Below are 18,269 nucleotides of genomic sequence, written 5' to 3' on the forward strand. Positions count from 1 at the left end.
GCACGTGCCCCGCCCCCAATCTCTACTGCTTCTTGCATCCTGCAGCTCAGAAACCACGAGCCCCTGTCCACAGCAAATGCACTCAGTTTCCCCCAAACACAATCCTTAGGAGAGCTGGGGAAAAAGGAGGAGAAGGGGGAGCGCATCACATTTCTCATTAGATATGCTCCAACGTCCTTCAGTTTGGGTATAGGAGCCCACCTGCTGTGAGGTGTGACGTGTGTCCACTGGACTGATGGGCTGGTTTCTGGAGGGGGTCCCCTTGTGGGAATATTACCGGGCACGGAACACTGATGCCCAGGGTCGCTGCTCTGGAGCGGGAACAGGGCGCTGTGCGTGCCAACAGGAGGTGCGCAGGGCACGTGGCTGTGACGGAATGAAACGAGCCAGGCGGGAGTGTTCCCAGACCTTCTCCTCCCTGACCGCCAAAGAGCATCCTGTCACTGCCAGCGGGGCAGGGCAGTGGGCCCCGCCCCTAGCGCTGGATCAGAGAAGGGATGGAGAAGGACACTGCCAGCTGGACCAGGAGGGAAAAGAGATTAGGGAGAGAGCTTGTTCAATCCGCGTAACAAAGAGTTTAGGGCGAAAGTGGAGAGGAAGAGTGACTACCTCAAGGGCTGTTCGGAGAATCGGCTGATGAGGGAGGCTAGAGAAAAGGGGTTAAATACCAAATCTTCATCACCGTGCTTCAGGAGATGAGCTTAACAGGGCATGGGTGGATATATGTATACGTATAACTGATTTACCCTGCTGTACAGCAGAAACTAATGCAACATTTTAAATCAACTATACACCAATAAAAATTTTTTTAAAACCAAACAAACAGGGCATGGGATTTCACGTTACTTATGTTGTGATCTCTGACCTCTCGAAGAGGTGCCCTTCAGTGACTAGACAACGGTGGGGTGGAAGGTGACAAAGTTAGTGAATATCTACAGCTGTGATGGATAAGTTAAATGGGGAGGTTCCCATTTGCAGTTCTGTTTTCAAAGTGAGTTTTGGAAGTTTTATCTTCTATACTTCGAATTTAGATGTAACAAATCTTTTCTAGTGATAAGTGACATCTCTGACTTGGACAAAAGCTTCAGAAAATAATTTACGTTGAAAATGGAGAATAGTTGTTCTTTCCACTGAGGATCTTAATTGGCCCCTGAAATAGATACTAAGACACTGTTATGCCAGTATATGTTTTTCCTCCTTTTGAAAACAGCCCTGGAGCTTCCTTAATTTGATAAGATTTAGCTGGCATCTAAACAAGGATTTCTCAGGAGGCATACAGAGACTCTTGAGTTCTGAAGTAACAAATACAAGCTTTTTGTGTTAGCTGTCCTTGAAGTCTCTCGGCCCATAGAGCTTGTCAATTCTAATTTGCTATGATGACTTGAGATATAAAGAAAGTGTGGTGAAAATCCTTGGGGCTTTAAGCAAACCAAGTTCATCCACTCATTCAACCCAGAACACTTACAGCTTGTACTTCAATCACTCCGTCGGGAACCTATTTTTCAAATGAAAGTTAAAACCTGAGTTGTTGCCATCCGCTGAAAAAGGGAACCAGCTGAGATACTGCTCGCTTAAGAAAAACTTCATTGCTCAAAATTGTGCCAGTTTTCCAGTCATTTTTTAAGTGGAATAAACCTATTGATGTAATCACATGAAGAGAAAGAAAAGATTCCAAAGTAGCGGTAGGTATACAAACATCCTCCTTACTTCAGTAAAAGGTATTATAGAGAGAAACACGGAAATAGAATATTCAGAGTCTCTGTGATAGAAGACCAAGCCGGATTTTGCCTGTCGGTGAGACCACAGCTCCTCTTGGCTATAATAAAACAAGCTTCCATCTATTGTTAAGGTAAACTGTTAAAAGATTCATTAAAACTAATTCCATCAACAATTCCAAAAGCTATTAGAGTTAACTATTTAAACTAAATCTTAAGGGCCAAAAGGAAGTATTTGCAGAAGTAAATACCACCTGACATACCCGGTTACTTTCATTAGTTTGTTTCAGCTCTGGTGCGTCTAATGAAATTTAATTAAATTGACTTGGCTACTTAAAGGTATAGGACATATAAGGGTAAGAGTCTTCTGCAGTATGTACCATCTTTTAAAAGCAAATACTGAGTAAATCCGTTTTAGGAATTCAATTTATTACCATTGAACTAATTCTAAAGAAACTATATTACTGAGAAGATTTGACAAGTTGGAAAGAAATTGATATAATTTGGTCGAAGAAAGTATATCATGGTTAACTACCAGTAGGTAACTGGTGCCAAACGGAATGCAGAAAACCACCTGGCAAATTGAAATAAGACCGGCTCAGGCCTTTTGTTTCCCTGGCATCACTTTGGAGGCCTTAAAACAAAGATCTGACGCAGATGATCTTTAACAATGGCCTTTGTGTTCCAGCTAGTGCTGCAAAGTTACATTTGGTGTGAAACTGAACAAAGGCCCATCTTCAAGTTGACAAATCCAAATGTCTGGCTTCTAGCAGCAAAGTCATTCTGACATTTGAAAAGCCAGGTATTTTGTATCAGCGGCCAACAAGTTCAAAGCTCACCCTGGGTCCCAACCTCAATGTCTGCACATTCCGCGCTGCTTCAGAATACCTTAAACCATGGAAATGGAAGTGGAGTCACGGGATGAGCCCTCTGATGATCTTAAACTCTGGGGTAGCTACATGGTTGGATTTGTTTAATAAACATTAATAAGTACCTGTGCTGGGTACAGGGGCGAGAACAGAGACAGAGGTAGGCATGGCTCCTGAGGGGAAGATAGAGGGGAGATGGACGTTTAAAATAGGATTATATCACATTGCATTTCTGAAAGAGCCAGGAAGAAAAAGGCACAGGTTATTATGAGGGATCTTTACTAGCCTTGGAGAGTTGGAGAGGGAGGTTACCTTGAGGAAGAGACAAACTGAGATTGAAATAGCCAGGCTTGGTGGGAGAGGAGGGAAGGCATTCTTGGCTGAGGAATGAACCTTCGCCCATGCAGTGCAAAGGCACTGAGGTTGAGGAAGGTGAGCTTGGAGAGAAGGGTAGGAAAGTGAGAGAAACTGGAAGCCACTGAGAAGTTTTAATCAGGAGACTGACTGGGTCAGGTTTGGATTTATAAAAGTGTATTCTGAATTTTTAAGGGAAAAGAGATTGAAGATGGTGAAGGAGATTCCACGAAACCAAGCAGGCAGCAATCTCATCAGGCCTAGGGACAGATGATGTGAAAATAAGGATGGGAGAGGTAGCTGGATTTGAGAGATATTCAGAGTATAGAATCAGGAGGGCTTGGTGCCAAACGTGGTGAGATAAGGAAAAAGGAGGTATTAAATAACTCCTGGAATTCTGGAAAGAACAACCAGGTGGGTTAGGTGCTCTTTATACAGATGGGCAACAGTGGAGGAAGAATAGATTGGGGGAAGATATTGAGAGGTACGTGTTAGATGTGTGGAAGGTTAGAGCTTGTGAGCTAGTTCAGTGGAGATGTCACGTGGGTTGTTGTGTATGTGTAAGCTTAGAGTTCAGGAGTGAGGACCACACAGAGAAATAAATGTGGATGCCATTGGCCTTCAAATGTATTTAAAAACCATGGGCCAGGGGCTTCCCCAGTGGCACAGTTGTTAAGAATCTGCCTGCCAATGCAGGGGACACAGGTTCGAGCCCTGGTCCGGGAAGATCCCACATGCCGCGGAGCAACTAAGCCCGTGTTCCACAACTACTGAGCCTGTGCTCTAGAGCCCGTGAGCCACAACTACTGAGCCCACGTGCCACAACTACTGAAGCCCATGCGCCTAGAGCCTGTGCTCTGCAACAAGAGAAGCCACGGCAATGAGAGGCCCGCACACCACAACGAAGAGTAGCCCCTGCTTGCCGCAACTAAAGAAAGCCCACGTGGCAACGAAGACCCAACGCAGCCAAAATAAAATAAATAAATAAATAAATTTATTAAAACAAACAAACAAAAAACAACCATGGGCTAGATGAAGTCATCTCCACTAGATGGTATAAGATGGAAAGCAAAGATGCCTCAGGGAAGACCAGGAGTCTGCAGAAAAGACTGAGATGGAGGCTTGCAAGTTCAGAGAACACCCAGGGGAGAGTGGAAGTGGAAAAGCCCGGGAGGAGATCGTGTAAGGGAGGAGGATGTGGCCAGAACTGCTACAAATCCATTTACTTTTCTTCCTAGACACACACCTGGACCACATGTCCCAGCCTGCCTTGCAGTTTGTATGGCCATGTGATGGAGATCCAGCTAAATAATGCACACCTCCCCAAAGATATCCATATCCTAGTTACCTAGAACCTGTGATAGGCTACCTTACGTAGCAAAGGGACTCTGCGGGTGTGATTAAGTTAAAGATATTGAAAGAGGGAGATTACTCCGAATTATCTGAGTGGGCCCAAGGCAATCACAAGGGTCCTTAAAGAGAGATGCAAGAGGGTGGCATTTACAGAAGGTGATGTGACCATAGAAGCAGAGAAAGAAAATCAAAGAAGCTATGCTGATGGCTTAGAAAATGGAGGAAGGGGCCACTGGCCAAGGAGAGTGGCAGCCTCCAGAAGCTGGAAAAGGAAATGGATTCTCTAGACAGCTTCAGGAAGGGATGCATCCAGGACCAACACTTTGATTTCAGCCCAGTGAAACCCAGTTTGCCCTTCTGACTTCGAGAACTGTAAGATCATGAATTTGTGTTTCTTGAAGCCACTAAGTTTGCTGTAATCTGTTAATGCAGCAATAGGAAACTAACAGAGAGCAATTAATTTGTTTTAAAGCCATGTTTATTTGGGGTGTGCGAGACACAATCGATTAGACTTGTGGACAACTTAAGATGATTAAATACCTGCAACAAGGTACTGCGACAGGATGTGAATATAATTTTCTTCCATTGTCTATGTTTTGGCTAAGGTCCCAAAGCAGTGAATACCAGATGCCCCATTGCTCCATATATATCCTCAAAGTGAAGAATTAGATCATCCATTCATAGTTGTGAAAGTGGAGGACAAAATAAGGTTCTGCAGCATGAAGACATGCTCCATCTCCAGATTATATAAGATTAGGCTGAGAATTCACTAGTGGGAGGAGAATGCCAGTGGGGAGAGCTTCCTCGGAAGCAGTCGGTGGGCTGGGCGTTCCCTATCCTTCCTCTCCTGAAGCCCGGGAAGTGACCTCCTTATCCTGCCTGACCACAGGCCCACCTCTGGCACTATGAGACTCAGTGCCAGAGGTGGACCGACCATGGAGCTTAAGAAGCTTAGGTCTCAGGCCTGTCCACTGCATGACCCCCCTCCAAGGCCTGTAGGAAATTTTATATTCATAAAGTATATTCTTCTTAAACAGGATTTCCCAAACTACCTAAGCTACAGGGCGCAAAATCTATATCCACTCTGGTCTACGTGCAGTAGAGTAGCAGAAGCCTGAGGTGGATGGAGAGTTCGGAGCAGTCAGCTGGAGGCGGCCAGGTCCAGGCCAGGAGTCCTCATTTGGAGGCTGGTACTGGTGAGCAAACCACACTACTGCCCCCATGAGAGAAGGAGCCAGCACGTGGGCATCTGTCATAGGCGGGACACCAATGCCAGGCTACAACCGCATGGGCCGGGCTCTCTCTCCTCTCTGCTAATTCCCCTTCCCTGCCAGAGCCTGATGGCGGGGGGGTCATTGGGACACAGGAAGGGACAGCTTCTGAGAGGGCGGGGGGCAGATGGAGGTAGGAAGAGAGAAGAAATTGATCATGTTCTTTCTCCCCAGTCAAATTAAGGCTCTCTTAGACGTAGTTCATCCCATCTACTGGGATCCACTGAAAAGGTGGGGTGAGTCTGAATGAACTGCCCAAAGTAAATAATAAGAATGGTGATAGATTTACATTAAACTTAGTGAGTTTTTTTCTAATTTGAAAAGAGATATGCACCCCAATGTTCACAGTGCCACCGTTTACAGTAGCCGAGACTTGGAAGCAACCGAAAGGACAGATGACAGATGATAGATCTGTCCTCTCCCATCAACAGGTGAATGGATATAGAAGATGTGGTACATGTACACAATGGAATATTACCCAGCCATAAAAAATGAAATAATGCCATTTGCAGCAACATGGATGGACCTAGAGATGATCATACTGAGCGAAGTAAGTCAAAGACAAAGACAAATATCATTTGATATGACTTATATGTAGAATTTAAATACATGAGGCAAATGAACTTATTTACAAAACAGAAATAGACTCACAGACATAGAAAACAAACTATGGTTACCAAAGGGGAAAGGGGGGGTGTAGAAATTAGGAGTTTGGTATGAACAGATACACACTAATATATATAAAAGAGATAAACAACAAGGTAAGGTCCTACTGTAGAGCATACGGAACTACATTTAGTATCTTGTAATAACCTATAATGGAAAAGAATCTGAACAAGAATATACATACACGTACATATATATGTATGTATGTTTATGTATACATACATATATATATAACTGTATATATATGTATAAGTGAATCACCCTGCTGTACACCTCAAACTAACATGACATTGTAAATCAATTATACTTCCAAGAAAAAAAAAAAAAAGCTTAGTGAGTTTTCTAGTTCCTGATTCAATCCTTTTCCTCTGCTTTCTGTCTCTGGGGTATTTTCGGAGGTTCTGATTTAAAATGTTACAGTAAAGCCACCTGGCAGAGCAGAGGCAGGAAGGAAACACTCAGCTTGGACACCGCTCACGAGAATTTTCCCCAACTTGGAGGTCCAGTCTCACAACAGCTCTAACTACTCACTTCTTGTTTAGAAACTGCCATGTGCATCGATTTCCACTTTTGCACAATTGATTTTTGCTTCTGTTCCCATTTGTGCCTTTGTTTTTGGACAGATATCATATGATTAGTGTCTGCAAATTGTCTCCGAGAGGTTAGGGGACCTCATGAAGGAGGACCTTATCTGTCGATACAAAAATCAACACGCGAACGTGTGTCATAGCTGAGTTTAACCTCAGCCTTTTTGTTTCCTACCCCAGCTTGGCACACAGTGATTTAGAAAAGAAAGAACTCAAGGAGCTACGATTTTGAGTCTTGAGGACACTGCACTCAGGCTGTTTAAGAGTCTGGCCAAAAGTCTTCACGTCCTTCCGGTCATCTCTGGGTGAAGAATTTTCCAGCACAGTAGAAAGATTAATAAATTCCTGGTAGGCAATTTCCTTGCTAAAATGACAGCTCTACATTCAGTCGTTTAATTTATTTCTATAGAGAATTTACCACCTTTCTATCACCATCTTAGATACTCCCCAAGTAAAAATCTCTTTATTTTCAAAATGGCAACATGCTAAAGCGAGTATAAAAGTATTTCTTGCTCTTCTTGCTGCAAAGCTTAAAGATCAAAATTTTGAATTTTGATCATGTTGTGCTTTTTTCCTCGACAGTATTTCAAAATCTTTCTAGTTCTCGCTGCAATCCAGTATTGATTTTTAAATATCCAGCAGGTGAGGGTGATGAGGGACGTGAAGCTTGAATTGTGACTTCAGTTCGCAGGGATCAGTACCACTGGCTCATCTAGATATAGAGGTCAGTCTCCTGGAAGCAGCGAAAGACAACACGGAGCGCTGTGTCCACTCTCTCATCCACTGTAGTTTGGACATTTGAGGAAATCTGCAGGCACCCCCTTCCCTATCCATAATTACTTATTGATTTCTTGTTTTGCGAGTGCAATGGTGGCAAGGGCCAATGAAATGAATCCCATGGCAGTAAGAAAAGAGAGTCCTGCGCAGTTCAGGCCGTGAAGGGCATGACTCCAGTCCCATCAAAGCTCATTACTCACTGGCTGAATGGTACCCGCAGCCTGAGAGTCTATCTTTAAAGATTCGTTTTATGCTTTGTTTCTCTCATCCAAGTGGCAACAGTGAATACAATATCGCTATCCGCAGAAACACCACCTTTTTCTGTTTCAAGCACAGGTGGCTGGGCATTCTTTGAGACAAGCCCATCGTGCAAGATCCCAACGTTTCACGTGGTGGGTAGGGGGACAGGGTGCCCTACAGGAACACAACTGTAGAAACACGGGGACACAACTATTAGTGGAGGTAAAATGAGTCTGGTTTCGAAACCCGGTGATTGTCAACAGGTTGGATTCTGACCTTTGACTTGTCTTTGATTTGATCCCTGCATTTATGAACGAAGGATTTTAATTCGCTCATAGAGTGGCTGAGTAGATGCTGTTCTCTCTGAAGCCCTTTGAGATACTTAGAGCAAAATAATGAGCCTCAGCATTATAAGCCGAACACTGGACAAATTGTCTACTTGACAATAGGGACCGCCCTGTCCCTTTCCATGATGACTTTCCAGCGTCTCTTTTAAAGGCTCAGCATGTTTTCTTGGCGAGCAGCCCATGGAGATGCAAGACAGTAGAACAGAGGTGGTGCCCCCTCAGTTAACATCACCGTCTTCTGGTACCCAATGCTCAGAGGCATTCTCATTGTGATGCCCTGAGGCTTCCTGCTACTTCTTCACTCCATCTCAGGACACGTCTGTGCCTCAGAGGACAGAGCAGATTCATTGTACCTGGAGCTCCACGACTTCCCGTAAATCCGTCACCCTGAGAAAGGTTCCCATGGTATCACACAGGATGGCCTGGGATGACTCCATGTTGCTATTGTGGCTTTTCTCAGAACCTTCTAGGGTGGCCTGGGGTTCCCAAGGGTCTTTGCTGAGGCAGAGGGGCCTCACCCGCTGAGTACCATTGAGACCCAGAGACCAGTGCTTGTCTGAAGGTGCAGATGGGAGCCGGGGAAGGACAAAAAGCTGCTGTGCTGGGCTGGCATGTTCACCCTGGGACTCTCGGAACATGTCCTACATAAGGCAGATGTCATGGGAGTTGGCAGGGGACCTCTTGGCTGGCACCTGGATCTAGGGGCCGACCACGACCAGGTAGGAATTAACCACCACCCAGTGCGACATTCAGGCAGGCTGGCTGTAATTCTTTAATAAGAGGTTATTTTGCCCCAACATGAGAGCAAATGTGAAGATCTTGTTTGCATTTCTGATAATTAAACATTAACATAGAACTGTTTAACTAGAATTGAAAGAAGATTTTGATTCAAAGCCTAAGAATCATATGCTAAATCTTGTTCAAGTCTGAGTTCAAGTGATAAACAAGTTTACATTTTAAGTGACTGCTATGTAAATAACATTTGAAAGCAAAATGGGCCACCCCGATTTTAAAACCAAAGCCTGTTAATGGAATTTGTGTTTAGGAAGCCCCACTATATTGGTCTTGGACCTAACGTCTCACGAAGACCAGCAGTGATCTGTACTGGCTGGGAATGAGATAAACGTCAATTTTTCTTGTCATTAAGCTGATGGCTGCGTTGACAACCTTCACGGACACTGGTAGCCAAGAGGGAAATTTAGAAGTTTGCAGAAACAGAGAAATCAAAGTAAGTATGAACTGCAATTTTTTAAAAAATAAGTTTATTTATTTTATTTATTTATTTTTGGCTGCGTCGTGTCTTCGTTACGGTGCGCAGGCTTCTCATTGAGGTGGCTTCTCTTGTTGTGGAGCATGGGCTCTAGGTGCGCGGGCTTCATTAGTTGTGGCACGTGGGCTCAGCAGTTATGACTCGTGGGCTCTAGAGCACAGGCTCAGTAGTTGTGGCGCACGGGCTTAGTTGCTCCGCGGCATGTGGGATCTTCCCGGACCAGGGCTCGAACCCGTGTCCCCTGCATTGGCAGGCGGATTCTTAACCACCGTGCCACCAAGGAAGTCCCTAAACTGCAATTTTTAAAAAAGATAAACCATCTACATTATTTTTGCCAAAGATGTAGACATGCTTCATTTAACTTATTTCATTTACTTCATTCTTGTTTTCGAGCACATAGTCACACAGTCTTTTTCAGGGAGCATTTGTTCATTTTGTATAACATACATTTAAGGTATCCATTCAGAATTCCGTTCATTAGGAGTTGATATTAATTATGCTGCAGTTGGGGGCAAGTCTCACTGCAATTTCTATGAAGAAATGACTTGTAATGTAAGTTTGTAATACACATCCTCCCCAAATTAATATCTGAACCAAGGAGGAAAATTGTTTTTTCTATGAAAGTACAAATAAATCTTATCTAGTTATTAAATATTATAGCACCATTATGTTGCACAATTTTTAGCTCTAAGTTCATGCTCTTTATGATGCTTAAAAGTCATTCTTTAAAAGTTTGAATTGAAAATTTATTTCTTTTTATTGAAGTATTGTTGATTTACAATGTTGTGTTCATTTCCAGTGTACAGCAAAGTGATTCAGTTATCATTCATCTAAATTAATTTGCTCTACAATTATTTCAGATGGAATGATCTTAATTCAGATGTGGTGAAGAGGTCGGAAAAGTGATTTTCACGGGAGGTGATATTAAAAAAAAATATTCAGGGAGGCAGGTAGGGTGGAAGGTGGGGTACAGATGTTTGGAAAGGCTCCACGGGGTGGGAGAGAAGGAGGGAGAGGGAACTGGGGGCACAGAAGTCAGGGACAGCTGGTGGCTGAGTGCAGGCAGAGACAGGGATTAAATGGAGAGCCAGGCTGCGGCTGCACCTGAAAGGTCTCACGGGCCGCACTAAGATGTCTGGATTTCTTCCTGCGAGCGGTGGGAACCACTGAGAGCTGCAGTAGTAATTTAATCAGATGTGCTTTTTAGGAAGTTCACCCCGGCTGCCCTTCGGAGAACAGACAGGAGCGGAGGAAGCCAGAAGGCGCGGAGACCAGTTAGGATGGGGGTTGATAATCCAGAGGACGGAAGCAGCTTTCCATGGCCATGACCGTGGAGAGAGATGGATGGAGACAGAAGACTGGGGTTGTCTGGTGGGTTCGACGCAGATGTGTGAAGGAGAGGAAAGAGCCAGGGGTGGTCCCTGGGTCCTGGCTAGGCTGTGATCAGAGAACGCAGGGAGAGGAGCTGGATCCAGGAACAGTGGGCTCGTGTGAGGTGCTGCAGGCACCTGAGTAGGTCATCTAGAGGATGGCTAGATCTATGGAGAGGCCGGGCCTGGAGAAAGAGATGCGGGAGACCACTACACGTGGCTGGTAACTGAACCCAAGGAAGGGCTCCAGACACCCAGCAAGAGGCCGTGTGCGAGATGAGAAAGATCTAAACACAGAGCCCTGAGTGACACCAACATTTAGGGAATGAACAGGAAGACGAGCCCATAAAGGATGGAGGAGGGACAACCAGAGAGCCTGAGGCAACTCAGGGGACAATGGTGTCACGGGAGTCGGGGGACTTTCCACGAGTGACGCTGTTTATCACATTTTCAAACTATCAACGTATAGGGTCACGGCAGGGCCTCTTATCGGAGGGACACGGCACGCTGTTTCCTAAGCCGGGGCCTGACCTCACCCCTTCTCGTTCCAACGCTCTGCACCACCTCAATCCGACGAGCATGTCTTCAGCGTCCTCGACCCGCCACGTACACAAATTCCGCACTAAAACGGAATAAAAGCGTTCCAGCTACCTCTAAAACCCTGACAACTTTCATTGTCACTACTGGGCTTCCTACAAAACCCTATGTGTGTAGCTTGGTTTACCTACACCCCACCATGCAAGAGTCTTCCCTTTGGGGCTGTGCAGACGTTGCCGGTATCGTTGGCTGGCACAGCTGCTTAGGAGAAAGACCGTGGGAAGGGGGCACTGGATTAGGCATGGAGGGGCTGGAAAGAGGGAAGACGAACAAAGAAAGGCAATCGTGAAAAGGTAGGTGGAGGTGAACAACGACGACGATGATAAAATGAAATACTAGGATCCAAACGTCCAGCTGCCTGTGGACAGGACGGCAAAGAGCATTTGTCAGCCAAACGGCATGAAGGCTGTTCTAGGATTCACAGCAGTTAACTCCCACCGGTATGTGACTCTCCAGCTGACAAAGCTCTTAGGTGACCGCTGTCCCCTCGGAGGTCATCAGCGACGTGGCCAGGCAGGTGTATGGCGCTTACTTCACGGATAGGGAAAGCAAGGGCCAGGAATGGGACCAATGGGGAGATGCCCGCAGTCTCCATGAAAAGGTGTGATGGTTCTCGGATGCAAGGGTTGAGGAAGGTTCCAGGCTCTGATACATAAGGCAGATGGAAGGCATCACAGAGGTCCATTTTAGACCATGTTTAGAGGTTATTTACTTTTCTGGAGACTCTATGTCGGGAACCTTCCCACGAGGTTCAGATAGCTGGATACAAAACAACACCAGCGCATCTCTGATCCCCGCCTGTGAGGCCCGGTGAAGGCTCCCTGCCCCTCTGAGGAGTGGGCCACAGGAACGCCCAAAGTCAGCCGCTGCACCGACGGGCAGAGAGGCTCACGTAACTTGCCCAAGGTCATGCTGCTAGGAAGTGGCAGGGCTGTGCCTTTAACCTCTGGCTGTTTGATTCTAAGTCCTGTGCTCTTTGTACTTCACCAGCTAGTACAATGAGCCTCCCAGGAACCAATACACTCCCAGGCTTCATTAGTTGAAGTTCAGTGCCCAGCACCAGGGAAGTATAGTCTCATTATTCTCTTTCCTCTCCTGCAAATAAACTTGGAGGAATATATTCATTTTGGGGGGCTACGTGACAAAAGGGATGATGACAAACTTGTATGCATGTGGAAAAAACTGATAGCAATGGCGAAGGTCGTGGAAACGTTGATATATTACAACGGAGCCTGAGTTGTGTGAATGAAAAATATCGCCTGCCATATCAGTAAGCAAAGGACGCTGCAGCCATCAAGCCATCATATTACAGCCGCCCTGACAGTGAGCCCTGAGGGAACTCAGGATGGAGGCAAGATGCCCCCCATCTAGCAGTCAGCCGCTGCCACTGCCCGCTGACGGTGCCCCCTGAGGACGCTCAGGATGAGAAAGCGCAGGATGCTGGCCCCAGAGAGCTGAGGTGCACAGCAAAGCAATGATTTCCGTGAGCCCAGACTCTTGCATCTTCCCATACACAGAAAAGCACTAAGCTCCTTAACTTGAGATGTCTGGTCTTCTTTAATTAACAGTCATCTTTTGATATTCCGGTTACCTGGTCTTTGTTGCAGAAACTCCTATGTATCCTGGCTTCCCCTCTTACCTCTTTGGAGCAGTCCCTCAGAGTGATCTGAGATGCTGGGTCCCAGGCTTAAGTCTTCAGTTTTTTTTGTTTTTGTTTTTTGTTTTTTGTTTTTTTTGCGGTACGCGGGCCTCTCACTGCTGTGTCCTCTCCCGTTGCGGAGCACAGGCTCTGGACGCGCAGGCTCAGCGGCCACGGCTCACGGGCCCAGCCGTTCTGCGGCATGTGGGATCTTCCCGGACCGGGGCTCGAACCCGTGTCCCCTGCATCGGCAGGCGGACTCTCAACCACCGCGCCACCAGGGAAGCCCAAGTCCTCAGTTTTGTACACCGAATAAAACATAACTTTTTACTTTTAGGTTGTGCATTTTTTTTTTCAGTCAACAGTTGTAATAATAATAAATGTTGCTCTCCCTACAACTGAGAAGGGATGGCCTTGTACAGAGTTGGTTAACTTCAAGAACAGGAAGGCTATCAAAGAGAAGAGAAATTAGACTTTTCAGTATGCGGTTGGAGGGCAGATGTTGCAGATAGGGAGATTTTTGCTTAATGTAATAAGTTCTGAAAAATCATGGTCACCCTGAAATGGAATAAAATGCCCCATTAGGTAGTGATTACAATGAATATTTAAGATATTTGAACAAAAGCAAATGACTGCTGGAGCTGATACTGCCTTTCTCCTTTCAGTAAAATAACTCCTTTCCTCCTGCTACCAAGTTTTAGCAGGTATCACGGCGGCCCACTTTTCCTGTCCTCCCTCACAGCTGGGCACCTGGCTGCGGCCACATGACTGAGTTCTTGCTCCTGGGAGGAGAGCAGGAGTTTGCTGCTTGCTTCAAAGAGCATGACTTGCCCTCACTCATCCTCTCTCTCTTCCTATGGGCTGGAATGAGAGGGCAAGAGCTAAGCTAGGGAGCTTTGTCCACACAGGCAAGGATGACACCCTAGTACAAGGCAGAGTAACAAGACGAGTCCCAGGGTTACCTGCTGACCCTGGACCACCTGCCTAACCAGCTACAGTTCCATGAGAGGGGAAGAGAGACCTGTTTAGCTGGAGCTTCTGTATTTTTGAGTCTCTCTGTTAGAGTGGCTTAGCCTGGGTCCTAACCAAAAACGATTTTTTGGAGATGTACATAGGATTAAGGTATTATATGAGGATTTGTAAGAGATGATTTCTATAATAATTGTACATACACACCCCCGGCAAATTTATCTCCTTCCAAAACGAGTTGTCCCAACAGACCACACCATAGTCAAACATAATCACTCTACTGTGTCAGTGACCTCGTTTTTTTAAAGTACCAACGTTCAAAAAAGTCAAGAACTTTTGATCTCCTGCTTTTCTTTTATCCCTTTATCAAGTCTGTTACAAGGCTCATCTTCTTTTCCTTTAGAAAACATCCTCTGCAAAAATACAGATGATAAAGACATTTTAAAGTTCTCTCTGTGGTTATCTAATCTTAAGGATTGATTTAAAAAAAAATACAAAAACGTGATGCATTATTTAGCCTGCCGGTGATAACATTCTTCTTCAGTTATTTATTTTCCCTTAGGGGAGAAAATCAGAAGTCCAGTCCTCACTGAAGTTGAAGATTTGGATAATGCAAATGTTTTGGCTCACAATGTATCAGGAATCCGACATAATTTGGTCAGCACTCCCGGCCAAAAGAATATTCTGATGTATTAAATGGATTTCTAAGTAAAATAAAGTAGCTGAGCTAATGAATTGTGATTCTGGCCTCTGTGCTTGGGTCCAAGGAGGAAATAAGCCAGTGCCAGATGGACCTTTAATTCTGTCTCATAGATATGCCATTTTAATTTCAATTTCCATCTCTCTACTCATGTTTTTCCTCTCAGACATAACGCCCTTTCCTCTTACCTCCTAACTTATGCGCACTCTACAGATTCAAGATTTTGCTCTATAATTTTCCTTCTCTTAATTTATCCAGTAAACCTGTGTACATAACTCTGAATCTAACGTAGTGGCCGATCGTTGTTCCATATTGCATTTTTATCCACAGTAGCTGCTCTACGTGTCATGTTTTCTTTGGAATTCTTCCTTTTCTAAGCCTATACGAGGTGTTTAATAAATAGATTTGAAGCATGGATAATTAAAAGACATGGATCAGGCATTTTTTAAATGATATATTAATTGTCACTGAAGAACAAAACGGAAATCTATTGTCCTGCTGATTAAAAACAATTCATATGGATGAATGAATTTGGGTTTTCTCACCAAAGGACCTGTCAAAAAAGAAAAGCTTCTCAAAAGCATTTTGAGCTTTGCTATTAGCAGCACTTATAGTGAGCATAAAGCCCTCATTCCATATCACGACTGCATAATATGGAAGTTATTAAGAACATCTCTTGGGACTTCCCTGGTGGCGCAGTGGTTAAGAATCAGCTGCCAATGCAGGGGACACAGGTTCGAGCCCAGGTCCGGGGAGATCCCACATGCCGCAGAGCAGCTAAGCCTGTGTGCCATGACTACTGAGCCTGCGTTCTAGAGCCCGCGAACCACAACTACTGAAGCCCGGGTGTTGCAACTACTGAGCCCACGTGCCGCAGCTACTGAAGCCCGTGCACCTAGAGCCCGTGCTCTGCAATGAGAAGCCCGCACACCGCAATGAAGAGTAGCCCCTGCTCGCCGCAACTAGAGAAAGCCCACGCACAGCAACCCAATGCAACCAAAAAAAAAAAAAAAAGAACGGCTCTTTCTCAATATTTCAAAATCCTGGGTCAATGAAAAACATCACCATCAGCTTCTCCAGCCCGTCTTTCTTGAGTCTCCTCACATGAACCACGTTTTAAACCCTCTTTAGCTCTTGAGTTTTAGCTCCATTAAATTTCTGTCAACACATTCTTTTTTTTTTTTTTTTTTTTTCACGGAAAGAGAGAGACAATTACACTTTCTGCACCCTACTACCAACACAGAAAAAAACTAAGATGGAAAACTCATACTACTATTCAACAACTAACTTGTAGAGTCTCTAAAAGCCGTCTCCCTTCAAAGCACAGAAGTATGAGAAGGTGTATTTCAGCAGAGATGTTCGAGATCCGAGGGAAAGTGGAGTTTATTTGAGGCAGTAATGTTTCATTGAACTTCTGGAGCCACCGATTCAGAACGACCAGCTCTTTTCTAATTTATAGCGTGCTCTTCACGTCTGGCTGCCTGTTTCGCTGAAGGATCCTGTCCTGGGAGAGAATTCATTTGTCTCCTGGAAGAGTCCTGGAAGGAACCACGTAGGGATGCTGGAATGTGCATTTCAAACAGAATGGAACCCAAAACACTTCTGATGAGCAGCAAGATACGTGGGAAAGGATGTAATTAATCCAGAACGCTCCCCTAACCCTTCATTTGGCAATGTTTCAGCCTAAACATACTTCCTCTTAAGGAACAGAAAAATCTTGAAAGAGAATTTTGAAATATATGGGCTAAACTTTAAAGCACAAAGTAATGAATGCTTACGGGAAACAGAAAGACCTCGGGGAAATCTAGAAATAGACTAACTTAGTAGGACCAGTATGAAATATTTACTTTTTCCCCACTGGCTTAGAAAATGACAAATTTTCCCTCTGGCGAGATGGGTCTTGCCCCCCTCTGATGTGAGTCTCTTGCTGTGACCCCACCTCCCGATCCCAAGACTGGGAGGCTGGGGACCAAGGTGGCAAGGACTTTCGGCTCCCCCTCCTCCTCCACGCAGGCTGCCAGGGGCTGCAAGGAGGAGCTCCGGGCAGCTGTTGATGGAAGCCCTGTTCACGTTTTCTGAAATCCTACGGAGATCAATGCCTAGGCTATTCTCCCTGCCAATCTGTCAGTGGTGTCCTCTGCCCCATTTGTTAACTCAAATCTACCCTGGGATCTCCGATCATTTAAACGACTCACATTTGCTGGTCTGGTAACAACAACACGACAGCTTCTGGGAGATGTTGTTCAAGGACTCTCTCCCCTCCCAAGCAAAAAAGAAAAGTATGCATCTTTTGTTTAGCAGCATTTGGGAATGAGGTGTAGAATTAAAATTTCTAGATGTGACCTTTTGCTCTTAAGGTTTATTTTTAAACCATTTTGGGGATGAAGTCTCCTTTGAAATGTTTGATATAAATTCCTGCCGGCCTGGGGAGAGTCTACTGAACGAATGCCCAGCCTCTTGCCATGACCTACAGCTGTCATTAGGATCATCAGCCCTTCAACCTGATCAGTAACTAGGTCAGGGTCTCAGGCTAGGAACACGGGGCAGGCTGTCGGGTCTCTACTCAGTGCTCCTGGGCTGCAATTCTTCTCAACCTCCTGAACTGCTTTTAACATTTTTTTCTGTCTCCTCTCTACTATTACTACATTATTTGTTGACGCTTGTTGATGCTTTTCTTTTTTCTTTTTTTTTTTTTTTGGCAAAATCCCCCTGTTCATTACTTTTGAGTCTATTATACAATATAGAAGCTCAGAAAAACAAGCTTATTTTCTCTATGGCTATTGGTCTGTCCAATCCAGAAAGTTCATGAATCTTAGTGTATATTCAGGGGACACTTGGTGACCCTTTTCTTTTGCTTCTTCATTGATCTCTTGTTTCGGCTGTGTTTCAATTGCTCAGACTCTCAGACGAGGTCCCTTCATATCTATGACACATCTCGTTAGGACCAAATATTGTGTCTTTGGGCTCAGGGCCTGTGTGCGGCTAACGAGCCAAGAAGGTAAAGCAAACCTTACCTTTTTGTAGAGACTCCTCAGATCTCGGTACTGCCACATGCTGTTCAGAACCTGAGACGCGGCCTTGATTACCTTCGGAGAATGTCTGATAAAGAAAAGACAGGACACGCAAGATGGTGAGCCGGATTGCTGGGCTTCAAATTGACTTGTCAGGAAACAGCAAGAATAAAAAGAATAAAAGCTTCATGGCTTTTCTGGCTCTTTTCTTTTTCCAGACTGGACAGTACAAGGGATGGCTGTCACCAGTCTCCAACCCCATCCTCACCCACATACCCATGAAGGGGAGAGACAGGAAGGCACTGCAATTTGGCAAAGAATTTTCAACATGCAAACCCAAGAGCTGTGCTTTGCAAATGCAAAAAACCCAAGAGTCAGAATGCGGATCTTTAGTGCTGGACTACAAAATGGAACAGAAGGAAGAGGAGGATAGCGACTAGGAAAGGCCCGATTAAAGGGTTTTAATGGCAGTGTTGTTTCATACCTGTGTAGTAAGTAAGGCGAAAAAAGAGATTCATTTTCTCAACTGAAGCG

General features: G+C 45.0%; 1 protein-coding gene across 3 annotated transcripts in view; it reads right to left on the reverse strand.

The window, feature by feature from the left end:
• CTNND2 (catenin delta 2) overlaps nt 1-18,269 on the reverse strand; it is a 453,358-nt gene that overhangs the window by 21,546 nt on the left and 413,543 nt on the right. For all 3 annotated transcript variants that reach the window (XM_007115618.2, XM_028492809.1, XM_024125559.1), the window contains one exon: nt 17,739-17,823. In XM_007115618.2, the coding sequence (XP_007115680.1) occupies nt 17,739-17,823 (85 nt within the window). The remainder of the gene's footprint in view (nt 1-17,738; nt 17,824-18,269) is intronic.

The sequence above is a fragment of the Physeter macrocephalus genome, chromosome 8 (assembly GCF_002837175.3).
Source record: "Physeter macrocephalus isolate SW-GA chromosome 8, ASM283717v5, whole genome shotgun sequence".
NCBI lineage: Eukaryota > Metazoa > Chordata > Mammalia > Artiodactyla > Physeteridae > Physeter > Physeter macrocephalus.